The sequence below is a fragment of the Equus asinus genome, chromosome 5, assembly GCF_041296235.1.
Source record: "Equus asinus isolate D_3611 breed Donkey chromosome 5, EquAss-T2T_v2, whole genome shotgun sequence".
Lineage (NCBI taxonomy): Eukaryota > Metazoa > Chordata > Mammalia > Perissodactyla > Equidae > Equus > Equus asinus.
In genome coordinates, this window is record NC_091794.1 from 113,822,647 (window position 1) to 113,848,567 (window position 25,921).

The following is a 25,921-nucleotide window of genomic DNA, read 5'->3' on the forward strand; positions in this document are numbered from 1 at the left end:
AGGGGTCACCCCTGCCCATTCCTTCCCTGGCCCCACTCTGAGCCCTGACTGGCCCAGGCCTCGGGGGGACAAAGGGAGAGGCCCTTACTTTCTTCTGCCCCTCCAGCTGCACTGTCACTGCCTGACACCTGTCCAGGGGCTCCAGCAGCAGGGTGAGGGCAGCCACCTATTCCCTAAGTGAGCTCCAAGCCCCACCAAAGCCCTCACTTCCCAGCGTAGCCAGCTGCCCCCTTCCTCCCCAACACCCAAAGAAAGTTGTTTCTGCGGATCAGGATGAGGGCCCCCAAGGATGAGCCCAAGGACAGGCCTCAAGGGGCCCAGGGATCCAAAGAATGCTCCATCCTGTCCCTGGAAAATGCTAGCGGCCTCTGTATCCCTGCATGTCCCCTAGTCCTTGGGGGCCAAGGCAGGAAGAGCTCGGCCAGTGATGCAAGGTCACTCAGGTTGGCCTGGGTGGCCACGCCCGCAGCCACGTACAGTTGTTGAGGAAGAGCAGCACGGCGAAGCCCAGCGTGGATGTGGCCAGCAGGATCAGGCAGACGTTGCAGGGTATCATGAAATATCGCACCAGCAGGGAGACCCCGCGCTGCTGCCGGGGGTCCCGCTCCAGCGGCAGGGGAGGCATGGCCTCGGGCTCCTCAGCCCCAACTCTCAGGTGCGGGGGTCCTCACGGGGTACCCTTCGCCCTCATCTGAGCTACTCCCCCCATTTTGGGACCCCTGAGGCAGCTGACAGCAGCTGTGTTCTCAAAGTTCAGTCCAGTCACAGCCCAGGAGATGCCAGGCCCCCCCACAGCCCTCGGGGCTCATAATTGGAGGTGTGCAGAATTCTCCCGCAGTAGAAATCCCAAATTTGTGCTCAGAGGGAGGCGGGGGAGGAAGAGAGCTCCAGTGGCCACCCCTGCTGTCCACTACCCGTCCTGCCGCGCCAGAGGCGCCAGCAGCTCTCCGCAGGGCTCGGGCGGTGCTCAAGCTTCCTGGAGCCCCTGGGAGCCTGGGAGCCCCGCAGCCCCGGTCCTGCCCGCCCGGCCACCCTGGAGAGGGGGTCCGAGGGGGAGTGGCGGCCCTTCGCTGGGGACTCGGCGGAGAGGAGCGGCGGGCCGCAAGGCGTGCAGGGTCCCGGCTGCTCCTGTCCCCGGTAGAGGTGGGAGCGGCGATGGCAGCGAACAGGAGGAGCGAGCGCGCGTCAGGAGCCAGAGAATAAAGAGCCGGCTGCGCAGGGCCGCGCCTCAGCTCCCGCCTCCGGCAAGCAGCGCCAGCTCCCCTCGCCCTCGCCGGGGCTGCGGCGGTGAGTGAGGGGCGAGGGTCGCCGCGGAGGGAGGGCGGGGAGCAGAGACAAAGGAAGACGCCTCTGGGGACCCCGGCGTCCGCGGGGAGTCGCGGCTCGCGGCGCAAGGAGGGATCGTGCGGGCGGATGAGGACTGGAGGGCGGCGGCACAAAAGGGAGACGGGCGCCGGGGTAAGGCTGGGGAGACGGGGGCAGGGGAGATGGGGGGCAGGGGAGGGGGCAGGAGACAGGGGCTGGGGAGACAGGGGCTCGGGCAGGGGAGGGGGAAATAGTTGCTGGGGCGGGGTGGGTGGAAGAGTAGGGGCGGGGACAGGGACGGAGGCGGGGGTGGGTAGGAGCCGGGGGCTGCGCTGGGCCCTTCTGCCCCGCTCCCCCAGGAGGGCTGGGCCGGGCTGGGCTGTGCGCGGCCCCGGGAAGGCCCGTCTGCGTCCCGCACCGGGGGCCCGGTTCTCGGCTGCGGGCAGCGTGTCGTGCGCGTGTGTACCTGCGAGCGTCTGCTCCTGCCGGCCCCACCCAGGCACTGTGTGTAGGGAGGGCCCCCAGGTACTGGTCCCATACGGAGGGTGGGGGCGGCACGATGGACTCACCCCTTCCGGGGAACTGGCAGCAATACCTCAGACCACCCGCACACCCCAACTCCCTTCCACGCAAATGAAGTCTATGTAGCAAGCGGTATGCAAATCGTCGTGGGACGCCCGAGGCGGTCCCACGAGCCTGGAGCGCCCCCCAGAGGCCGCCCCGGGAACGTCGGGGCCGTGGCGTCACAGCGGGGCCTGGGGCGCAGCCCACCAGACGCGGGTCGTAGCCTAGCCTCTGCACATTCGCCCCCTGACGACGCCCTTTCCCCAGCTCCTGCCCGGGCCCGTCAGGTCTTCAGCTCCCTGCCTGCTGGAGGCTGGGGGTCGTACGCCGTCCACACGATCCACACCAGTCACGGCCCAGCCTCCGCGGCCGAGATCCCATAGGTGACCATGCCTATGACCAACACCTCCACTCCCCTGCACCCCCATCCCTCCACCACCTGCAGTCCCATCCACCACGGTTGACCCCCTCCAGCCTGGACTGGGTCGCAGGCCCCTCCTCGAGTCTGGCAGCCCTTCTGAGGGTGGGGCGGGGCGGGGAGCATGGCCTCCAAGGCGGGAGGATCCCTCTTCTCCTTTAGGTCAGGCCGCACCTGCCCCATCCAAGGACTCCTTCAGGTCAGTCCCCTGAATGGCCAGTGACCCCACACCAGCTGAAAAGACGTTAACTGCCCCCCCATCCCATCCCTCCACAGTCACACACACACTCACTCATGCTTATACATACCTCTCAGGAGGTACCCCTTTCAACCAAACTGCTGTTGCCACGGCCACCAGTGCTACCCCTGGTCACTCTTAGGCCTCATTTCAGTCCATCTTGGGAAAGAAGCACTGACCACACTAGCCTCCCTGGAGTCCCTACCAAGGTCTGTGGAGCTCCTCTGTCCGGGCCCTGGAACAAGCTCTTCCTGGTGCCACCCCGACTCTCTGCTCATCTGCGTGGCACCACCCCAGGGCACCAACTGCCATCTCTGTGCCTCAGCTCCCACCTTGCCTCCAGCTGGACCCTCCCCAGGATCGCTCCACCTCACCATTACCTGCCTCACAGATGTCCCTGGAGCCTCCACCCTGCTCACTCCTCCTGGTCAGGCAGGCTCCTCCATGCCCTCCAGCCTTCCTCAGCCAGGCAGCCACCTGCCAGCCAGCGCCCAGTTCTGCCAGGTCCATCTCCTTTGACTCCTTTCTGTCTCACTGCCAGGCGCACTAATGCCACATCCCCTAGGGGGCCAGCCCGCCATGTCAGGGTGCCCCTCACCCATGGCAGAGGTCTTCACACCTCTTGGAGTCCTGGAACTTCAGGTTCTAATGAAACTTTGCAGGAAAAGCAAATAAACAAAGTGGTTCCCCTACAGCATGGTCTCGGAGCAGCAATCCATCAAACCACCAGGAGGCCCTGGCCCCTGGCTGGCCTCATCCTCTCCTCTGGGAGCCTCCCACCCCCTCACCTCACCAGACCTCAGCATTGCCCACACCACACTGAGAGTGCTGGCAGCTCCCCGGACGCCACCCTGGACCCAGCACACCCAGAGCAGGATCTGACTGTTTATCTCCTCAGGGTGGGCTTGGCCCAGAGCCCAGGGACTTGGGGTGGGGAGCCCAGGTGAGCCACACATTCTCCCACTTGCTTCTCACTGCAGCCCCCTGGGACTGCCATCTGCATCCCTTGTCTGAGAGAGGACCCCAGGGACAGTGCTGAGGGTCAATGGCCAGGCAATGCCCATTGGGCACCTGCTTGCACATGGGCTCTGTCTGCTGCAGCCACTGAAGCTGGGGGACATTCTGGGTGGCTCCACAGGAGGGAGAGCAAAGGAACCAGGGTGTGGAGGGGTTCACCTGGGGATCTGTGGAAGCCCTGGTGGGGGCTGGCAGGGAGGGGAGGCCTCCCCAACACAGAGACCTGAGATCTGCCAGCAAAAGGGCTGGCCTTCAGATGTTCAGTGGTGGAAGAGCCTGGCCCACCTGGCCAACACTGGGCTGGGGCCTAGGGCCTACCAGGCCTGGCCTGGGGGAGGGGAATCAGCAGGCAGCCTGGTCCCTCCCACCCTCAGAGTCTGAGCCCCCGACAGGGGCTGGAGCCTTCAGAGAGACAAAAGGCCATTGAGGCCCCAGACTCAGCCTGGGAGGGCTGCTCAGGCTACCAGAGCTATTTTGGGATCTTCAGACTCAAAATCATTCAGGCCTGACCAGCTCCCGGCAGGCTGAAGCCCCAGGAAGAACAGAGGATACTCTGAGCCAGGAATTAACCTCACTAGACTCTGGGTTCACACACAGCAATATGTGGCCGCACACATTTATACACACACACTCAGTGTTCCAGGGCTCACACAGGTAGACACACACATACACCCACTCACTCAAGTCTGCACAGGCACTGGGTGTCACACACTCCCTCCACACTCACAGGCCCGCATATACACTGGGTGTCACATGCACACTCACCTGTTTGAGCGCGCGTGCACACACACGGCATCATCCACACTCACCTGCGTGCATACACTGGGGAGTCACACACTCGCCTGTGTGCATACACATTAGGCATCACACACTGACCTTCATACAACACAAAGCTTGTCCCTCACCCACACAACACCCATTGGGTGCACCCCCAAGTACGTGCATGTGCACACACGCAGACTCTGAGCAGGAAGGTGGGGGATGGGGTCCTGAGAGGAGCAGTGCAGCCCACGGGCAACCTGCCCACCCCTTTCTCATGCAGATGACCCCTCCCACTCTGCGGAGGGACCGTCCGCCCCGTGGGTACGCACACCCGCACACGCACACACGCCTCTAGTGCTGGGGCCTCCCCGACGTGTTTTCTCTGACCTCGGGGCTGGCCGCGCGCGAGGTGTATCTGCGCCCCGACCCTGGGTCTCAAGGCGTGCGCTGCTCGCATGCATGGATCGAGCAGCCTGGCGCTGGCTGCCCGGCGGCCGGGGCCACAGGTGTCCTGCCGCCCCGTTGGGGGCGGGGACGAGGACCGGGCAGAGCAGCCCCTCCCCCAGCCCCGGCCTCCGGGCGTCCGGTCTCAGGCTCCGTCCCCTCCCCCTCGGCCTCCGCAGACAATGGGCGTCTCACGGCGGGACCCCGCTGCTGGGCCCGGGCCAGCCGCCAGGGAGGAGGTGGCGTCGCCCGGGCCCAAATAGCCGCCCCAGGTGAGGCCAGGAGGTGCCCACCCACCTAGCCACCAGGCAAGGCCCGCACTTCTGCCATTTCGCCCACAGTACCGGTGGTGGGATTAAATGAGAGTTTTGAGACGGGACTCACTACTTGGAAGGGACTCGCTACTTGGAAGGCTGCTGCGGGACCACCGGTCTCTGCACCCCTCCGGCACCTGTCACTCAGGAGTGCTCACGTCTCATCATGGCATCCTCCCCCCCCCCCTTCGTCTGTCTGAGCTCCTCCGTGGGCAGCTCCGTGCAAGAGGTGTGTCCTGAGTCAGATAAGCTCCCCACCCTCAGGGAGGTCACACTGAGGCAGAGGGTGCACTAGATTGGAGGGCCGGAGGGGCGATAACTGCAGAGACCTGAATGACAGGGCGAAGAGTTTGCACGGACCTGGAGGAGCCCCCCGCCCTATACAGTCACTACAAAGGCCCAGGTGAATGCGGGCTCAGAAGGCGGCAGGAGACCAGGAGGAGCCAGCGTGGGGGAGCCTGCGGTGACAGGGGCCCGGCGTGGTGGATAGGAGCCAGCGGGCAGATCCTCACGCCTGAGGAGCGCTGGGGGGAGCCCAGACCCCGCGCCTGGACACCTGCCAGGACACAGGCCGCAGCCACCAGGGGGCGCCAGCTGAACAGAGGCGAGGAGAGTGGGCACGGGGAGGGGAAGTAGGGATGGGTGGGGCTGGCCCTGCCCTCTGTCCCTCCCTTCTAGGACAGCCCCAAACCCACCTCTTTCCACCAGGCCCTGCCCATCTCCAGGAGGAAACAGAAAGCTGGAGGAGCCAGGGAGGTGCACAGGTGTGGCCAGTGCCTGGTGAGTCAGGAGACCCTGTGTTCCTGCTGAGGGCCTGGCCATGTTGAGCTGGGCACCACGGGGAGGCAGTGGGAGGTGCGCTGCCTCACACAAGGTTTGAGCCGGGGGGTGCTGCATGGAGGTGGTGACAGACTGATTCGCTGGGCCCAGGAGAGGCAGAGGCACACGGAGCCAGGGCAGAGACAGGACCCAGAGAGGAGAGGGCCGCAGGGATGGAGTGGCAGACACAGGCCAGACAGGAGACAGGGAGACAGGCAGGCAGGCCCAGGTGGAGCTCCTCCCCTGATGGAGGGCAGATGTGCTGGCAGGTGGGAGGGCTCCCGACCAGGGAGCTGGAGGAGTTCTGACTGTTGATCCTGGTTTCCTGCCCGTCTCCTGTGCCACACCCACAGACGCTTTCTCCCACACAGCACCCGGGCTACAGGGGCTGCCTGCCGCTCCCCCTAGCCACCGAACCATTGAATACCATCACACTGTCGCTTCTGCCCACAATGCCCTTCCCCCTTCGCCTTCACTCCTCAACACACAGCTCACACCTGGTGTTCTCAGAAGCACTGCCACACCCCAGCAGGCCTGGGAGGACACTGCTGCAGGGCAGAGAATGCAGGAAGATGAGGAGGGAACCATGACCGAATTGACAAGCTGCGCTGCCTCCCCTCCAGGAAGGGAAGAGGGCACACACCATCCCCTGGCTGGCGGGCACCACAGTTGGCCCAGATGTCTGTGCTCCTGTCTCTCAGGATGTGCCCTGGGCCTCACACCTATGGGCAGAGGGGCAGGTGCCTCCAGCACCTTCTCCAGGGCCAGCGTGGGGTGACAAAGGGGCTGCTAAGGGGAGGGGCAGGGAAGGCTCAGGCCCACCCCCGGCCAGCAGCCCGACTCCCCGGCTGCCCTGCCACCCTGAGCCCTGTGTCGGACTCAGGGTCTGGCAGGCACATGAGGGGACTCTTTCCTGTCCTCACAGCTCTCTCATCTCCCGCATTGAGAAACCACTGCGGTCACTCTCAGAGGCAGAGGCTGCAGGAGTTCATGCCCTGCCCTCTGCCAGGCACAGGGGCACAGCTGGGACACTGGGGCAGCAGGCCGGAGATGGAACCACCAACAGCAAGCAGAGAGCAGGACCCACACAAGTGCAGAGGGCCGGAGCCTGCTGCAGGGCCCCTGGGACAACACAAGCAAAGGTTGCCCGCACCTGTGGGCAAACCACCTGCAGGGCTCCCCACCCAGGCCGAGCCCAGGGAACAAGGTGGCAGGAACCACAGGCCACCAGCTGGGGCTCTGGCCAGAATTCTGTGTGCACAGATTAGTACAACTGAGGCTGCAAGCACACGTGCACACACATGTGTGCAGGCCACACAGCTGGAAACAGCCGGCTGCCTGTGAGGACAGAGAGCTCCCCGTCTCCCACGCCTCACTCCATGGGGGGAGCAGGGGAGGGGCCATCTTGCCTTCCCAGGTCCAGCTGTATGTAGCCCCTGGCAGGGGGCCTTCCTCAGAGGAAGTTCTCAGGATCTGCTCTGGGGGAGGCCCCTGTGAAGGGAGCTTCCCTCCCCACTGGGGCCTCCCTCAGAGGCCCAGGTCACCCCTTCCGATCCCAGCCACAGCCTGGGGCTCAAACATTGCCCATCTGGAGCCCCAGTGTAGACCCACAGGGGTACAGCGCCCCCCTCTGCTCAGCCATGTCACTGTTATGGGGTAATTGTCACTGGGGTGCATCTCATTTCTCTGAGCCTTTTTCCCTGGGTGAGAGGTGGGCACTTCCTGGAACTCTGGGTGTCAAGTGCCAGGGGAGCTGGGACTGTGTGGTGACTGTCCTGCAGGTCCCCGCCCACCAGTCCACCCAGCTGGGCTTGTGGCCTGCAGGGGAGCTGTGGCTCCCAGGCCCAATGGCGAGGGGGGTGCTAGGCCAAAAGGGCGGGTCTGGAAGGGGAGTCCATCCCCTGCCCCCTAAGGCTCTGTCAGCTTGTGGGGGCAGCTGGCCTGGGTTCCACAGGTGAAGGCAAAGCACTGGGGGGTGGGATGAGGCCTGTGTCTGCAGCTGTTCCCACCCTCCTGCGGTGATGGGGGCAGGCTTCGATTCTCAGGAGTTTTGAAGATGAACCCCCTTCAGGAGGGAAGCAAGGCAGCCAGACTGGAGGACGCTGTCTGGCCTGACTGCAGCAGGATGACGGGAATGGCCCCTGGCTGGACCCCGAGCGCTGAAGTCTGGGCCTATTCCTCTGCTTACCTTCCCTGGGGCAGCCCCTCCCACCCTCTGCAGTCCCTGCACCCCCCACCCCAGCCCGAGAGGATTGGCAGGGGCAGGGGGTGTGGCCCCCGGACCTCAGCCACCAGCCCTGCCCAGGTGACCTCCCGTTCCTCATCCATGAAGCGCAGGTCCCAGCACCGGCGGATGTGCTGAGGGCACAGGCCCCACCAGGATGTGCAGAGCCCCTGGGGGAGGCGGTGGAGACAGACAGGGAGAGGGGAGGACAGTTTCAAAACAACTTTTGTTTCCATTTCCAGTCTGCTGGGGAGAATGGAGGCTGGGGCTCTTCTCTGTTGGGGAGTGAGGGGGCAGGGTGGGGTCTGGAAAAAGCCGAACTATTTCCAGCAGCTCAGCCCTGCCCAAAGGGAAGTGCCAGGATCAAAGCCCTTCGGTTTCACCCAGCAAAGCCCACCCCCAGGGCTGCTGCAGCGAATGCACGCCAAGGCACGGGGGACCCAGGTGAGGTCAAAGCCGGCACAAGTCCATTCATGTGCTGGCTTCCTGCCAGGGACCCCAGTGGGGTGAGGACAGCACAGCAGGGGTCACGCCCCACGTGGCAGAGCCCCTGTCCAGCTGCAGGAGGGAAGGAGAATAGGGCAGCCTCCAGCCAACCTGCCTGGGGGAGGGGCTGGGGAGGGCACCAGTGGGGTCTGGAGCGGGGGCAACTCCGGTCTAGACGGGAAATGTGAACGGGAAACGTGAACGGGGAGAGGCTACCCGCTGCCGGCAGGGAGGAATGTGGGAGAGCTGAGGAACCAGGGGTGCAGAAGCTAAGTGCCAGATGGCAGAGGGAGCCAGTCCCAGCCCTGAGGAGGCAGCCCAGAAACCTCCCCCTGGACGTCTACTTGCCCCCGCATGGTGGAGAGCCAGTTTTGGTCTGGAGGGGTCCACAATCTGCAGGACCTGCGCCAAGACCGAGGGCCTGGGACCCAGTGCCCCTCCAGCCTGAGCTGTAGGACTGCCCTCCTGAAGGCCCTAGACAGCTGGCCTGGCAGGGAGGAATCAGGCTGGCCAGGCTGGGCTGGGCTGGGCAGAATGGCCGCCAGGACCCCCGTCTTCAGGGCTGGGCGGGGCTGGGCTGGGCCTGAGCCAGACTCACTCCAACCCTGTTCCTGTGCCAGGCTCCTGTGCCTGTGCCAGGCCCCGGCGAGGGCAGACAACACTTCCTTTCTCTGCTCCTGGCTCCTAGTTGGGAGGGAAGGGCCCCAAGCCGCCCTGCTAGCCTTTAGCCAGGCCTTCGTCCCTCCTGGGGGCTTCAGGGTAGGCCCCAGAAGCAGTCTCGCGGGGGGCGGGGGGGAGTGTGTGGGCAGTGCCCAGACCAGGACAAGGTGGCCGCGGGTTGGAGGAGATGCCCACTCAGCTGCTAGCCTGGGCAGGCTCACAGCACGTGGGCGGCAGGCACTGGAGGAGAGGAGGCCACTTCTCTGACAAAGCAGGGGGCGGGGGTCTCCTTCTGGAAGAGGCCGCAGGAGCAACAGGCCTCCCTCACCCAAAGGTGGCGCAGAGGGAGGGACACATACCTGCCTCAGCTATGCCAGGAATGTGGCTCCCCAGGCAGAGGAGGGAGGAGGAGCCTTCCTGGGGGCTGGAGGCTGGGGAAGGGGCCTGACCAGGTGGAGCTGCCAGCAGACCCGCAGGAAAGACCCTGGGGGGGAAACTGAGGAAGGCCAGGTGTGCTGCCCAGCAGAAGGTGCCCAGGCAGGGATGTGGAGGGGCCAGGCCAAGGTGACACCCCGGGAGGTGGGCCTGGGAGGACATGCCCCCACCTGGGCTGCTGTGGGCCTTGGTGGGGGCAGAAGGGTGCTAGGGGCAGGGATTCCCTGCACAGGGTGGGACCTGGGGGTCTCAGGGTGATCTGCACAGATTAGTGGCTGCCCAGACTTCACCCTGGGCCCTGTGGGGCTGGGGCAGCTGTGGGGCCCCTGGGAGCAGAAAGGGGTCAGCGTCAGACCGGGAGGGGTCAGCTTAGCTCAAGCCCTGTCCATCTGTCTCCCTCACTAGGGTGAGGCCTTGGCTCCCAGGAAGCCTGGGGTGGGGCCCTAGGGCGGGGTCCTGGGGTGAGGTTGGAGGTCCTCATCTCCTACAGAACAGGAGGCTGACCCTCCTCCCACCCTCACCCAGTTTGGGGGAGGAGGGCATAGAATTGTTCCTTCCCCAAGCCTGGCCCCAGCTCCAGGGGACCGTGCCCCTCAGGCCTCGGGGAGCCTCAGGAGGGAAGCACCCCCATCTCACCCTGGGCCCCTAGGGTGCATCAACCCTGTCGAGCGCCCAGCCCTCCCAGCCCATCCCAACGGTGGCCTGGTCTGCTTCCAAAGCAGAGACCCATGTCCCTAGGTTCAAAACTTCCAGTGGAGCCCAAGCCCCTCATTCTGGGCCCCTCCCGTCCTTGGGCTTCCCTTCCCCCAGGCGCCACCTGCGAGGCCTCAAGTCAGTCCCGCAACTTCCTTTCCCTTCATCTCTGTGAACCCCTTTCCCCGAGACCTTCCTTCCTGGTGGGCCTACCCTAGAAGGGCCCAGTGGCCTCGGGCCCCCCTTCCTGGGTGCTCACCCCATTGCTGCATGCTGGCCCGTGGGTCCCAGTGCCCCTCCTCAGCTGGAGCTCAGGTCCTAGACTGGTCCCTGAGTGCCTGCTGCCAGGGCAGGTGGCACACAGTAGGTCATGTTCACCCAGTCCTGGCTGAAGGGCTCTCCCTGTGGACCCTCCTTTTCCTCTGTCCCTCTGCCCAGCCTGACAGACCCCGAACCAGGGCCTAGCAGGTAGAGCGGGCTTTGGCAAGATGCCAAACCTTGTTCTACCAAGGGTGGCCCTCCTGCCACATGCCCTCTGACCCCTCTGAAGGCCTCAGTTACTGAGTCACGGACCCTCGGCTGGACCCGCCCAGCTGTGGAGTTAATGATTTGCCCTCTTGGTCTGGGGACTTTCTGCACCCTAACCCCTGTTCTCCAGCCTCTCCTGAGCCCTCCACTCATTCCACAACTTACTCCATCTCCATGCCACCCTTCCATCTTTGCCCTAGACCACAAGATTCCACAGCAGGGCCCAGGTCTGAGTCCTTGCCTGGCAGGAGGGCCTGGCTGGGTCCCCTCAGCTGAGCCAGTGCTGGAAAGGGACCAGGGACATAGCCCTGCTGGGTTCCCCATGGGATGCTGTGACAGAGTCCCTGGAGGGCAGACTGATGGTGGGCTGGGCAGATGCCATGGGGCTCCACATTCAAGTCCTGCCGCCCTGCAAAGTCCTCCCCAGGCCAGATGAGTCTAGCAGCCGGGACCCCATAAGAGCCAGCCGGCATAAAAGCAGCGCGTTAGACAGAAGGCGGGACTTCCCTGCTGGCCAGCAGAGCAAATCAGAGGGACAGGGTCGCTTCCCAGGACAGGAAGTCACGACCCTCCCACTGCCCTGGGAGGAAGCATTCTCCTGCACCCCCCACATCCCTTCCCAGGCAGCCAGGAGGGGACAGACAGGATGTGGGGGCACCGGGGCAGTTCCCACATTCTCCCTTCCACATTCCCCAGCAAGGATCTCAGCCCCCAACTGGGACTGTCCTGGGCAAGGCGGCGAGCCCCGGTCATGTGATCCTGCTCACCTCCCAGAGGCTAGGGTGGGGGAGGGGTGCTCGGGCCATTCAGAATCGACACGTGGGACAGGAGGCAAGAAACAGTTCTTCACCTCCATTAGGGAATCCCACACCCACTCAACAGCCCAGAACTGCCTCATCCCAGGAATGACAAGCCCCTTGGAACACACACGGGGGCAGCCCCCCCACCCCTATGCCCCACCCCAGGGGTTTGCTCAACATCTGGGCCCCGTCTAGACAGATGTTTGGGCTTCTGTAGGCACATAAACAGCTGGTGTTCATTCACCTCGTCCCACCCTCTTCCCTAGAAAAGGACCCTCCAGGAGGTGGTGTGCAGAGCCCGGGAGGGCGAGGCGAAGAGGAGCAGCAGAAGCCTGTGTCCCTTTGCAGGGCTGGGACTTGCTTGGCTCCAAGACGAAAGATGGTGGCATTGCGGGGGGTCAGGGGGAGCACTGCTAATGTCAGAGATTGGAGCTGACCTTGAGGTGGCCAGAGAGCAGCTGGGAAGCAGAGAAGGTTGGACCACGAGACACCGTGTGCTCTGGCCTATGACAAACTCTCCTCTGCCCCACAAGGACGCCTCAATCACCTCCCAGAGTCTGCCCACCTCGGCCGCCCTCTGCTCCTGCACCAAGCCCCACGCACCTTCCACACAGTGCTCCACCTCCTCCAGGTTCCGCAGGGTGATGCGCATGAGGCTGGAGTTGAGCATCAACTCATTCTTGTGGGCTGGCCACAGGTATGGGGGTGCAGGGTTCACAAAGAAGATCCTGGTGTCCCCAGTGGACACCTGGTTGTCACAGATGAGGGGGTCTCCGAAGCCACCAATCACCACCTTGTTGCCGCCATCCAACAGGCTCTCCTGGGTCACCACATCTCTCCCCTTCAAGTACCGCCAGACCCGAACCTGGGGTGGATGGTGGGGGGCAGGTATCAGTGGTTCTCTTCCCAGTGGGGAGAGGGGGCCACAGAGCACAGAGGCAAACATGAGACCGGGCGCCTTCCCACCTCAGTGGCTCAAGCCAGATGTCCAGAGTAGACTCAAACCCTGGCAGAGCTGTGCAGAGGCCTCTGGGGCAGCCCCTCAGGAGGCGGCTGCAGGGAGGCACACACAAGAGATGCCACTGCTCATGCACGTCACACATGAGGACACGCGGCTCTGCACACACCCCGTCTCCCACTGCCCAGGTCTAACTGAGCCCAGCCATCCTGACTGCAATGACGTCCATCTAGCTCAGGCTGGATACGACAAGGGAGCCCACTTGGCCTGCGATGCCCAGCTTCCACACCCCCACTCTCCCCATCTGCCTGCCACAACTCTAGACCCCCCGGGGCAGAGCCGAGGGCAGCCAGCATGGACGGTGGAGTTCCAGGAGGATGGGCTCTGAGCTCAGGGCTCTGGGCCAGCTTGGCTCCTCCTAGCCCTGTGGGTGGGCTAAGACACCCTCCCCACCAGGAGGTGAAAGACCCTCCTCCTGCCAGGCTCCTGCTGTGAGTGCAGGCAGGCAGCCTTCGAACCACAAAATCAAGTTTGGGCAGCACAGGGCGGCCCCTCCCTCCACTCTTGCTCTTGGGGCCCTGAGGGCACCTGCTCTGACAAATTGTGCCCTGGGACGCCCAAAGCCTTCCGGGGGACCCGGGGTTGGGGGTAGGGTGTGCCCAGGAGGGTCGAAGGAGCTGCAGGCCGAGTGGGCTCCTCAAAGGAACAGGTCCACAGGGTCATGCACCCGGAGGACATGAGCCCCGCAGTCCCTGAGAAGAAGCCCATTCTTCAGGAGCTCTGAGGGGCTGGGACTTCTGGAATCAGGATGAGAGACGATGGTGGCCTGTCCACCTGCTTGGCCTCTGCTGGGAGCCTCGGGTGCAGCATCTGCAGGAAGCCCTACACCCTTCAGTGGTCCAGGTGGAGCCTTGTCCAACCCCTTCCCCCCACCTCCAGACACACAGTAGGCTCTAGAAGGCATAACCAGCAGGGGGAGGGCTGGGCGCTTTTCATCTCCTCCCCCCCCCCCCGCCCCCACTCCCACCCCTACCCCCACCCCCACCCCCTGCCACACCCAGGAGCAGCGGGGAGGAAGTCGGGAAAATCCTGCAGGGACTTGGCAAAGCGCCCTGGCAGAAGTGGAGGGGAGGGGCCGGCGGGGACCCCAGCTGTAGCCTGCACAGGCCAATCTGAAAGAAGCTGCCACCCCGCCCCCCCATCTCCACGGAGGAGGAATGGTCCGATTTCTGGTCAGGGAGGTGGTTTTAGCGGCCAGAGGAGGGACGGGCCTCGGCTCCCCCGAGCCCTCCCTAGGAACAGATTGTGGGGAAAACCCCACCATACCTACCCGAGGGGGCTCCCAGATCCAAAACAGAGGGTCGGGAAAGTCCCCCCTCCCTGTAGCCCCGGGAGATCCAGTTCTCCCAGGAGCGGGATGGGGCACCTGCCCCCACCCCACTTAAGGCTCGGCTACCGCCCCGCCCACTTCTCTGTTCCTGCCCCCACACCCAGTCCCTGCAGCACCCCCACCAGGATCCCCGGGGTTGGGAGATTAGATGTGCATTCCCCCTCTCTCCTGACCACCCCCTCTCGCCTGGTATAGGCCTCTGGGGAGGGGGCGACAGCACTGACCAGAAGCCGAACCCCCACCTCCACCCGAAGCAGAAAGCGTCCCCTCCCGAGGTCCCTATTCCTTTTTTTGGCTAGTGGGGAGACGGAGCGGTAGTCATACATTCTCCCTGGGGGGCGGGCGCACTTGTTTCCAATAAGGGAGTGGGCCTAGGGTGGAGGGGCAGCCACAATCGGTTCTCCGGGCTGCAACCCGCGAGGGGGGACTGCAGGGCACCGCAGAACTTTCCCTCTGCGCTCGCGAGTTTTCTGGGACCCGGTGCCCCACCCGGGGGCTCGGCGTCGCCAAGGGAGCGGGAGCGGGAGCGACTGAGCTGTCTGGGGCTCGTTCCCACGGCCTGGGGCGGGGGTCTCAGCGGGGCGGCCGGCATCGCGAGGAGAGGGCCCCCGGGCTAGAGGCCGGATCGCGGGGCAAGAGGCCGCCAGCCCAGGCTTCCAGGAGGGTTCGGTGGGGGAGCTCAGGGTCCCGGGGGTCCCGGCGGGGGCCCACCTTGCACGAGTACGTGTGCTGCACCGGGTCCACGTTGAGGATCTCCTCCACCGTGCCCGTGAGCACCACGTTCGCCTCCTCCTCCCGCCGCTCCAGCGCGCGCTCTGGGCACGTCCCGTCGGCGCCGGGCAGGGCGCGCGCGGCCACCACCAGGAGCAGCAGTAGCGGCTGCAGCTGGGCCAGGCCGGACCGCCGCAGGCTGGCCATGGCGCGGGCCGAGGACGGCGGAGGTGGCCAGAGCAAGCGCGCGGGCCGGGCCGCGCCGGGGACGGGACTGGACAGGACGGGACGCAGCTCCCGGGAGGCGGCGGGCGCGCGGGCGGCGCGGGGGCGGGACACGGAGCAGCTCCGCCCCCGCTCCGCCCCCCCCCCACCCCCCCCCGCCCGTGCCCGCCCTCGGCCCGCCCGGCGCCCTGCGACCCGCGCGGCCGCGAACAAAGCGCTGGGAGTGCGGCGCCAGCCGGAGGCCGGGCTGGGAAGGGTGGGAGCCGGGCGGGGTCGGGCCAAGGTGGGTGGTGAGACTGGCCAGGGCGGACCGGGCGGGGAGCGGGGCGGGCCCTGGGCGCGCTCTCTGCTGCGGCGCTCCCCCACGGACGCTCCTCCCCCGCCCGCGCGGACTCTTCCCCCCCCAGGAAATGCGGCTGAAATCGGGTTAATGCATAATCTGGACGACGTGACGGGACTTCCAAGGGGCTTCAGACTGCGCCGGGGCCGCAGCGGCGGGGATTCCTAGCGGCGGGGAGGGGCTGTCAGATCCTGGGACCCCGCCGCCCCTCGGGCCCTGCAGGGCTGCGCTCCTCCCCCGCCGCTAGTAACCCGATGGGGTACCCCAGGCCCTCGCTGGCACTGGGGACGGAACCTCGGCGGAGCCGGGACCCTCAGCGGGTCCAGGCGAGGCCGCGCCCCTGGCTGACTGGGACCAATGCGGGCCGGGAGCCGCGGTCATTGGTCAGGACGGAGCGCGGACCCGCCCACCTCCTGGTCCAGGGTCGGCTCCGGCCCCGCTGCAGGGCGGAGGGCTCCCCCTGCCGTCCTGAGGCCGCAAGCTCGAGTCAGCGGCGGACGGCCAGCCACGCCCCTCCCCAGCTCCCAGACAGGCGCTCCTCCCTATGGCCGGGCTAAGAACACGCGGTAAACCGAGCTCCAGAGGGTCCAAGTTAGTGCCCGGCCTAGCTGAAGATCGAGGAGGAGGGAGAGGAGGCCCGGAGACCCCTCTGTCCCTCCAGGGCTACATCTTCCGTGCCCCCGCCCCAGGCCAGCTAGAGATCTCTGAGCCGGAAGTAGTGAAGGATGAGCCGCCTCCGGAGGAGGACCCCACCTCCCCCAGACCCTGGTAGGGGTTCAGGAAAGGAGCGTGGCACCGACCTGTGTGCTCACACTTGCTAAGTTGCAGTGCGACTAAGAGGTGAGGGTGGGAGCCCAGAGAAGAGGCTGGAGCCAGGAGAGCACCCCCTATGCATACACACAGCTGCATGTCTACACGGATGGGTTACAGGCAAGCCAGACCTGGGGTCCCCCAGCACAGATACAGACCCCCACAGACTAGAAAGGGGGCTTCTGGGTCTCCAGCCAAATCCCCCTGAAGAGTCTAAAAGCTGAGGTCTGAGCATCCCCAGAGTCATGGACTTTGGTCGAGAGAGGTGTACGTTCTGTGTCCCGTCCCCCCCATCTTGCCTGTGTCCAAGGATGACTCAGCCTGGCTCTCATGGGCCTCTTTTGGGAAACTGGTATAGAAGGAAGCATCTGGTATGGAAGCAGGTGTAGACAGCACCAAACTAGGTGCCCTCCATATGGGACAAGACCTTCTGTGTGGAGTGGAGGAACCCCCATTCCAGGTGCCCCCTCACCTGCTGACCATGGCCTCTCCATTAAGTGAAACCCTGAAGGGAACTGTATTTGTTGACGAACAGTCTCCATTCGGCAGCTCACCCCCATTGTGATATGTGTGTTCAAGGCCCTGTCCCCACCACTTTGCAGACCAGTACAGGCTGGACAGAGCAGGCTGGTGTGTCCTGGAGGGCCAAGGCTCCCAGAGCCCCCAGCTGGTGTGGAGGAGCCTCCCTCACAACCCACCCAGGCAGGCCCTAGAGACTCATACCCCCACCGCTTTCAGGGCGCTGGGCCCAGTGGCGACCTCACTTTGTGGTCTTTGGAATCAGGCCTCCCCTCCCTGTGCTGTCTGTTGACCAATATGTGGGGGGTGGGGACCAGTTGTGCAGTGGCTCAACCTGGGGCCAGGGATGGGCTCCAGCAAATGTGCCTCTTCTTTCTCTAGAAGTAAATTTCCCAAAGGTGTGGGGACACGTCTTCAATTTCTTGGGGGGTCACTATTTTGATCCCACTAGGGCTTGTTCCTTAACTTGGCAACCCAGCCTCCATCCCTTATTCTGCTCCCTCCTCTGCCCCTCCCCCAACCTCACCAGCAGGGGTGAGGACAGAGGCCTGGCCGCTGCAGGTGTGGGGAAAGGGGGAGGGCAGACAGAGGCAGCATTTTAGCATTGCATAGGCATTTATTACCCACACTTGGCCAGGGACTTGGGTGGGGGGCCTTTAGCGCGGCCCCCATGGCCCTGCCCCGCCCCCCCGCAGGCGCAAGTTCATGTACACGGTGCACCCGGCTGTAAGCTTGTATTCCCCCAGGTGGAGCTGGTCGTCCATGGGCTTCCCCTCGAAAGTCAGCCAGAACTGGTCGGCCTGCACGCTCTCCCGCAGGCACACCTGCTGCTTGAGCTCTGCCACCGTCTGCGTCAGCCGGACCTCATAGGCGCTGCTGCGGCCCTTGCCGTTCCTCACCAGGATGCTCAGGGGGGTGTCACAGTTCTGCACGACAAGCACGACCGTGCTGCCGGGTCCCAGGCCCTGGCTGACGAGGGGGACCCTGTCCTGCAGCACCATGCCGGCTGGGTGGGTGGCCAGGCGCTGCTGGAAGGGGGGCACTCCCGTCTTCTGGGCGATCTGCTGCTTCAGCTCCGACACCAGCATGGAGTCCTTCAGGGGCACCAGGAACTCACCCCCCAGCATTTTCACCTTCAGCTCCCCACCCTGTGGGCATCACACAAACTCAGATCTTGCACCAGTCCTGGGCCCACTACGTTAGTCGCGGGGCACCCTCCTGGGGCCCTGGACGCTGCTCTCTCCCCCCCATACTCCCCACCCTCCAGGAGAGGGACACCAGGCGCTGGAAATGCTCAGGAGAGCCTTTCTAGAAGAATGGCCAGCCTCCCAGGACTATCACATCGCCACCCTTCACCCACTAAGATGCCCCCCTGTGCCGACCCCAAGGGACTTCGGGGTTGGCTACTGGGCAGAACCTGCCTTCCAAGCCCCAGACCCTGAAGTCAGAAGGAGGCCTGTCCTTCCCCTCCAGCTTAGGAACCTGGGGCACTGTGAGCAGCTCTGCTTGCCCGGCACACAGTAGGTGCTCCAAGCCCGTGAGACCCCACCAGGAGTAGGAAAGTCAGCTGGTGAGGAGCCCACCTGTCCCCACCTGTCAACCCCAGCTCACCATGGCTGTGGACTCTAGCGTCAAGTGATCCGCAGGCACTGACCAGTCCTCTGGGCTCAGCTTCCAGCTCCCTCTGCAACTCTCGGAGGCTCAACCGCTTTATAAGTCTGAGCGAACACGTCAGGGGGCGGTGTCCGGGCGAGCATGCCGGCAGCCTAATTGGGTTCCAGTTTCAGTTTCCTTTTCCCAAGGCCAGCAAGTGGAGGAAAACAAAACAGAACGATGACGATAAGAAGATTGGGAGGGGGTGGCCGGTTTGGGCAGCATCCCTGCCCCAGGAGTGCATATTCAGAAATCCCCTGAATGTCCAGCGCTTTACAAGATGCACCAGAGTCACAATAACATGAACTGAAGACTGGAAACTTTCACTTTCCATTTACCAGTTTGCAAAATTAGCAAACTCGGAAAGCAATGTCGTGGTCAATTCCGAAATAACATAAAATAGTGATAGTCCAGACTACCCGGGGGTAATCACCGTTGCTTTCGGACAGTGTTCGCTCAGGGTGCTTTCCTGTGAAAGAGATGCATCTTTTATTTTCTACAAAAATGAACTCGTGGACACTATCCCTTAACCCAGTGAGGCCACTATAGCCTCGAGTATGATTTAGTAACCAGTACTCTATTGTTGAAGATTTAGATGGTTCCCAAATTTTTACCATTACACACAGCATTGTAACAGGCATAAGTTAACTAAAATTAAGAAGAAAGTAAATACATTTTTAAACAAAAAAGTGAAAGAGTAGAAAAAACAAAAATGTTTTAGATATGAATCTTACCTCCCTCCCCCACAAAAAATCTCATAGGCACCAAAATTGTTAACACGCAAAAAAGAAACGGGGGGTTTTATTTTACTTTTTTAATTTATCTTTTTATTGAAGTCACATTGGTCTATTACATTATGTAAATTTCAGGTGTACATCACTATATTTCCACTTCCGTGTAGACTACATCATGTTCACCACCCAAAGTCTAGTTGCCGTCTGTCAGCATACACACACGTGCCGCTTCACCCCTTTTGCCCTCCCCCCGCACCCTAAACAAAGAGTTTTAAATTTCTTTCTTTTTATTATTTTAAGTTTATATCTTGACTCATTCCTTGCATAAATAAAATTGGTATTATAAAAAGAAAACCACATTTGTTGAAACAAAGAGTACGGAATGTGAAAATCCCCGTCCCCTCCAGAGGCCTGTATTAAATGGTATATGCGTCTCCTGACTTCTTGACATTAGCAGACAGTACTAGAATCCTCACTTTCTTTTAGTGGATTCACGCCGTGTTACCAGCTGTCTTCCTGCTTCTGACAGGAGGAACTAAATTCAAAGTCATTAAGGAGGCCAGCCACGGACCCGGAGAACAGGAGCGCCTGCCTTGGTTTCCTGCTGTGACAAATCGCCACAAATTGAGAGCCTTAAAAGAACAGAAACTTATTCTCTCACAATCCTGTGGCCAGAGGTTCGAAGTCCAGGGGCTAAATGACCAGGACTGCCAGGCTGGTTAAAAGCAACCTGATTTTATGTGGCTTACAGAAGACAAGAATCGCCTGAAATATAAAAGATACAGGAAATTTGAAAATAAGAGGATGGCAAGAAACATACCACACAAATATTGACTAAAAGGAAACAGATGTGGCCAGGTTAACAGTTTTATTAACATATTAACAAAGAAATCTTATAGGCAAACTGTTTCCAGAGATAATAGTAGGTTCACTATTATTCACTGTAAAATAAAATAATTTTAAACTTGTAGGCACCTAATAACACGGCCGCAAAACATATATGTTCTAGTCACAAACCTTAATATTCGATTTATGAAATTATAACAGTCACTTATAAAGGGCCTTTGGTTAATATTTGGTCCCATTTACAAACTAATTTAAACTTCCTTAAGTTTTTAAAACGACATCTATAATGTTTGACATACTTGGTTTTATTTTTAAGCCCTTCAACTGTCGAAGGGCAGCAGCAACAACAAAAAACCTTCCCAAGAATGTCCACAGTCCTCACTGCTATGCCTGTACACCCTGGTCCAGGGCCACACCCCCTCTCACCAGGGCCACTGAAGACACATCCTGGGGGTCCTGCTTCCATCCTGCCCCATTCCCATAATCTGTTATTGACCAGGAGCCAGAGTGATCACACAAAACCTTCCATCCCATGGCTTCCCATCGCTCTCAGAGTGATAGAAGGAGTGTAAGCTGGCCACAGCACAGTGGGCTCTGGCCATGCCATGGGCCCTCTCATCTCCTTTCTTGTCCCTCCCTCCTTCCCTAAGCGCTTGGCTCCAACACACTGGCCTCCTTGCTGTGCTTGGGGCGCACCAGGCACACCCCTGCCCCAGGGCCCTTGCACTGCTGTCCCCCTTCCTGGAGCACTCCCACAGGCCGACATCTACATGGCTCACTTCCTTCACCTCCTTCAAGTCTTTGTTTCAGTGTCACCCCCAGGCAGAGCATCTCCTGACCACCGGCTCCCTTGCTGTTTCTCCCCACAGCACTTTTCACCTTCTAAGAACCATGTGATTTACTTATTCACTATTGTTGTGGTCCTTCTCCCGCACTAAAATGTTCACTGTGGAACCTGCCCATGGAAGGTGCGGAGGACACTTGTGTGTGAACGAGTGAATCTTTACACATATAATGAAATCAGATCTAAAAATGTGCTGAATCTAGAGCTTTCAGAATTCTGAGTTCTTAACAAGTTCATCTTCCTACTTTTCTGCTTTAAGTCATAAACTTAAATATTTTATTAAGCGTGCATTTGAATTTAGAATCTCAAGGCTAATCTGATATAACATTCCAAAGTGCAAAACTGTCTGATTTTTTTTTCTTTCTTTCTTTTTTCATTTTGAGGAATATTGGCCCTGAGCTAATATCCACCAGCAATCCTCCTCTTTTTTGCTGAGGAAGACTGGCCCTGAGCTAACATCCATGGCTATCTTCCTCTGCTTTATATGTGGGTCTCCTGCCACAGCATGGCTTGACAAGTGGTGCATAGGTCTGCACCTGGGACCAGAACCGGTGAACCCCCAGGCCGCCAAAGCAGAACACACGAACTTTCTGCTATACCACTGGGCTGGCCCCAAGTCTGATTTTTTTTTGCAACTTTAATGAGGTATAATTGACATACAACAAAACCTGAGCTGTTTTATGTGCAATTTAAAGAGTTCCCACACAGGTACCACAGTGAACCCCTTATCACAACCAAAGATGGTCTTGATTTTGCATTCTCTTCTCTCTACGTAATTCTGACTTTTGGAGGATCACATAAAGTTTCTCGCCTGTTCTAGAAACAGTGCTGCCTCCCCCCGGCTGGGGTGATTCTCAGCTGGCTGAGCCCCGGTCGGGCCTGAGGGCTGGGCCGCACGTGGGACTTGCTATCCCCCCGTCTCCTTCCTCACAGTGGCTGTTGTAGGAACCCTACTCACAGCCCAGATTCTTCCATCTGAGGTAAGTTGACCAGCCTCCACCTTCTAAAACTTGGCTCATCTCCCTGTTCTCCTCTTTCCATCTGGCCAGTCACCGCTCCTGACACATCTGATTGGCTAGAGGCCCGGAGTCACAGCTCAAAGTCCCCCTGATGACAGGGCTGCGGCCCTGTGGAGTGATGGCCTTGGCCGCCCTGCAGGCCTCCGGACAGATATGTCAGGGCCGCAGCCGCACCACGGCTTCTGAGAAAGCAGCACAGGACTTGTTATTCACTGTGGCCACCAGGAGATGTGTCATCAGAGACCCTGAGTGGGCCACATTTCTTAAGGAACGTGTACTGTTGAAGTCTAATTAGCCTGAGTTCATTAAATAAGCAGCCCCCTCCTTTCCATATTCTCACAAGAAATGTCACCCTGCACCTCCATTGGAGACCAGGAAGGCTGAGCAGATGGCACCCCCTGACCCGGGCCACAGCCTCACTGTCTTGGACCCCATTGCTTCCCATGCCAGAGCTTTACCACCCGCTTGTCGGGCACGCCCGTTCCCAGCCACAGCCCCCTGTAACGGGTGTCTGGGAGGGGCAGGACCCGGTGTAGCAGAGGGCACTAAGGAGGCTTCTGCTCCCACACTGAGCTGCAGGCCCAAGGGGGCACTCGACCAGCCAAAACAGACCTTGGGCTGGGAGGCTTGGCCCTCAAGGAGGAAGGGAAGGCCTGCAGATGGGAAGGATTCCTTTAGCTGCACCATGAATGGCCTGAAGAGGCAAGCAGAGCTGAGATGAGGCAGGACTGTTCTCATCTGGGGGAGGCAGAGAGCTGGAGCTGGGCTGTGGGAGAAGCGGAGTGTGGGGGACTTAGCTTGAACCCACAGGACCTGGTGAGGGTCAGGGAGGAGCCCATGCCCCTGGTGGGAGCAAGGAGGGACCCACAGGCCCCATGGCCAGCTGGACACAGCTGGACTCTGGCCCATGGTCCCTGTGCTAGGGTTGCAGTGGTGTGAGGGTCAGGTGTACCCTACCTGAGTATTAGGGGCAGGTCAACTCATAGCCCATATTCTCTGAGTTCAGACCCACACGAGAACAGGGCCAGAATCTGGAGCAAGGAGACCCAGGGCCACCATCCTGGAGGCACCAACGTTGGCAGAAGGGGAGTGGGCTATGCCCAGATCAGGCTCCCTAATGTCGCCTGGCTCTGAGACACTTCCAGCCCCGACCCCAGACCCAGCTGGGCAGGAGCACCCAAGCCTGGTTAGGAGGACACAAAATGGAGAAAGCCCAGTGGGAGGCATCCTCAGCCCCTGTCCCCTAGGAGGTAAGAGGAAGAGGTGGAAGGGGAAGGACAAGGAGGGAGCAGCAACTCTGCCCACCCTTTGACAGAACTCAAAGCTGGCAGATTCCTGCCTGATGCCCTGTGAGCCACACCCCACAATTCGTACTTCACTTGGTGGAGATCCGGGCCTTGGGGCGGAAGCGGGGGAGGCTCAGCTGGGGAGGTTGGAGGAGAGGCCTCCACTGCCGGATGGAGGGAGAGAGCATCAGTCCCATTGTTAATAAAATTATCCCAAACTTGGAAATCAGGCACAAGGAGCCGTCCTGTCCTTGAAGGTCCCCTGGAGGCATATTTGCTGATATTCTTGGAGTTACAGGTCAATGTGCGTTGATGTCTGGCGCACCGGACACAGAGGGCTTCTGTCCTGGGGAAGTGTGGTCTTGCTGCCCCGTGTGGTATCCGTCAGTTTTGCGTCTGACCTGCACCCCCTCGCTACCCACAAGACTCAGCCCCTCAAAGTCGCCTGGAACCGGCTGGTGTCCTCACTGGGAAGCTAAGCAAACCCTTGACATATGCTCATTCTGTTTGTAAGAAAGTCATGTCTTTTTGCCTTGAAAATCATATTTCCACATCAGATACTGGAAGACATGTCCCCTTTCCAGACGCTGGGATGCTGTCACCACTCAGATTTTGGGACAAATGGCATCATTGCCTGGATGGTGGGAGATGCCATCTCTGTCATTCCCTCATTCAGTCAACATGTCTCCACAGAGTACACGCTATGTGCCAGGTGCTACTCCTGGACAAAATGGAGCTCACATTTTGTGAACCTAGCATGCACCTAGTGTGGTGCACAGACAGTGTGTATGGTAAGCAGGCACGGGAGGCACGTGCTCCAGGGACAACTGTGGAGGAGAAAAGCAGAGTGGGAAAGGAGCATGTGAGTCCTGAGGTGCGGCAGGCGGGAGAGGAAACACCAAAGCGGCCTTTGAGTGAAGACTTCAGGGAAGGAAAAGCTTCCCAGGCAGAGGCGCAGGCCATGCAAAGTCCCCGAGGCAGGAGTGTGCCTGCACATGTGAGGCCGTGAGGCTGGAGAGTGGATGTTGGAGAAGAGCTGTGGTGCAGATGGCCACCAAACACTACGCTTTCTCCAGGGAGGGCCTTGACCTGATCCAGCTCAGGCTTAACAGGCTTGTCATGACTGTGGCATGAGGGAAAGACCACAGGTCAGGAAGGAAGCTGGAGACCATGAGGAGCTTCTGGGAAAACCCAGACCAAAGGTGGTGGCTGCAGGAGAGCAACTGGCGAGAAGTGGGTGTTTGGATAACCAAGGGGGTCCTGATGGGCGGTGTCAGGGTGGACTCTGAGTGTCCAGGACAACGGCAGAATGTTGCTCTGGGACCTCCGAGCAGGGTCAGGTGCAGTGGAGGCAAAGAGCCTCAGTCAGGCCCGGTCACCAGGCAGAGACACCCCAGTGGTCTGAATGGGAGGGTCAGTGTGGAGACTTGCTCGCCAGGTGTCAGAGGATTGGCAGGCACAGGGGGAACATGGTGGCACTTCTGGGTCAGTGCAGGGGGCACCAGAGGCAAGGCCAAGAAGTGGGGCTCTGCAGGCAGGAGGCAGGACCCCAGTTCATGCCCAGAGAGAGCTTGACCTTCTGCCTCAGCTCCAGGGGCACCTCCCACCCCGCCCCTGTCAGCAGAGCTCTGGGTGGGCGGCCTCCAGGTTGGGTGTGAAAAAGAAAGCAATGGTCAAAACTCAGCATGGAGGGAGACTGTCAGGACCCCTTATACCTGGAAGGCCAATTAGAAGTAAAATCGGGTAAGAGATATGGCCCGGGGTCCATGGAGAAGTACAGACTGGGGATACCAATTAGAAGTCATCAACAGGAACCTGGGAAAGGTGTGCGAGGGAGTCAGTGTGGACAGGGGACCCAGGTCAGAGCTGGAGGGTGGGGAGTCTTGGAGAAATCAGAAAGGCAGAAGGAGTGGCCGTGAGCAGGAGAGTAGGAGGGCTGTGAGGGCTGACACTGCTGAGAGCCAGTGGAGAGAACGTGAGCCTCAAGGTTAGACTGTGGGGGGACTGGGTCAGGAGAAAGGACCTCCACCAGGGGAGCGACTGGCCCAGTGGGGGGGGGGGTGGCAGGGACGGTAATGGGGCCACCAAAGGAGAGGAAGTCCAGAAGGCTGGAGATTCATCCATGTGGATTTTGAGATCACCAAGAACTATGACAGGCATGGTTGGGAAGTGACAGGGAACTAGGGGTGACACCTTCAGGAGACCAGGGAGGCTCCCAAGGTGCCACCGACTTCCACAGGGTGAGGTCTGACGAGACAGGGTTCAAAGTGGAGAAGAGAGTGGTCCGGAAGTGCCAAGGAGGAAGGAGGATGCGCCCCTCTCCCCAAGTGCGGTGGTCCCAGGTGTGGCACCTCAGGAGCCAGCGGGGGAGGTGGCATCCCAGGCAGACAGGGCTTGGTAGGAGAGTCTGTACTCACCCAGAAATTAGGGGAACATGACTTCCTAAACGTGGAGAGGTGTCAACACTCAGATTTTGGAGAACAATGTTGACAATGCCCAGCCACAGGGAGATGCTGCCGCTCATCAGGCGCTAGGATGCTCTCGCTGCCCAGTATCAGGTGGCTAAGGGAATGGGTGTCGGTCCCATGGCCTGTAAGAGTGAAAGACATGGGGGTGGGGACTGACTGAAACCCCAAGCCTTAGCATCAGCAGCCTGGTGCTCCCGGCCTCTGCCTGGGTCCTGGGTGTCTGCTTCCCCCGTCTCCATCCTGCCTCCTGGATTCCTTCAGCCTTGGCCTCTGTCACAAACACTGACGGACAACTCAGCACCCGATTCCCACTCTCAGGCAGAGAGAATCTGTGATGGTTCTAGCCTGGTCATTTGACAGCTCTGGTCCCAGCTGCCTGAGTCCACAGACTGCTCCCCCTTGGCAGAAGAG

General features: G+C 60.9%; 2 protein-coding genes across 11 annotated transcripts in view; both read right to left on the reverse strand.

Moving 5' to 3' along the window:
- The window catches only part of AGRN (agrin), a 34,251-nt gene extending 19,156 nt beyond the window's left edge, over positions 1–15,095 (reverse strand). For 4 of the 9 annotated variants that reach the window (XM_070511375.1, XM_070511371.1, XM_070511370.1 and 1 more), the window contains exons 1-2: positions 14,767–15,093; positions 12,311–12,572 (exon numbers count right to left, since the gene is read on the reverse strand). In XM_070511375.1, coding sequence (XP_070367476.1) covers positions 12,311–12,572; positions 14,767–14,973 — 469 coding nt within the window. In that variant the 5' untranslated portion in view covers positions 14,974–15,093. Of the gene's footprint in view, positions 1–12,310; positions 12,573–14,766 lie in introns of all 9 variants that reach the window. The other 5 variants (XM_044769391.2, XM_070511368.1, XM_070511376.1 and 2 more) reach the window with 3 other exon arrangements.
- A 2,163-nt stretch (positions 15,096–17,258) lies between these two features.
- ISG15 (ISG15 ubiquitin like modifier) lies at positions 17,259–25,632 on the reverse strand. 2 transcript variants are annotated; one of them, XM_070511411.1, is made up of 3 exons: positions 25,460–25,632; positions 18,272–18,451; positions 17,259–17,808 (listed from the first exon to the last, which is right to left on the reverse strand). In XM_070511411.1, exons 2-3 carry the CDS (start codon positions 18,272–18,274, stop codon positions 17,317–17,319), a joined length of 495 nt encoding a protein of 164 aa, XP_070367512.1. In that variant the 5' UTR covers positions 18,275–18,451; positions 25,460–25,632; the 3' UTR covers positions 17,259–17,316. The 2 variants fall into 2 exon arrangements, with proteins under 2 accessions (XP_070367512.1, XP_014718700.1); XM_014863214.3 differs by lacking the exon at positions 25,460–25,632 and having other exon boundaries at positions 18,272–18,590.
- Between the last annotated feature and the right edge of the window lie 289 nt (positions 25,633–25,921).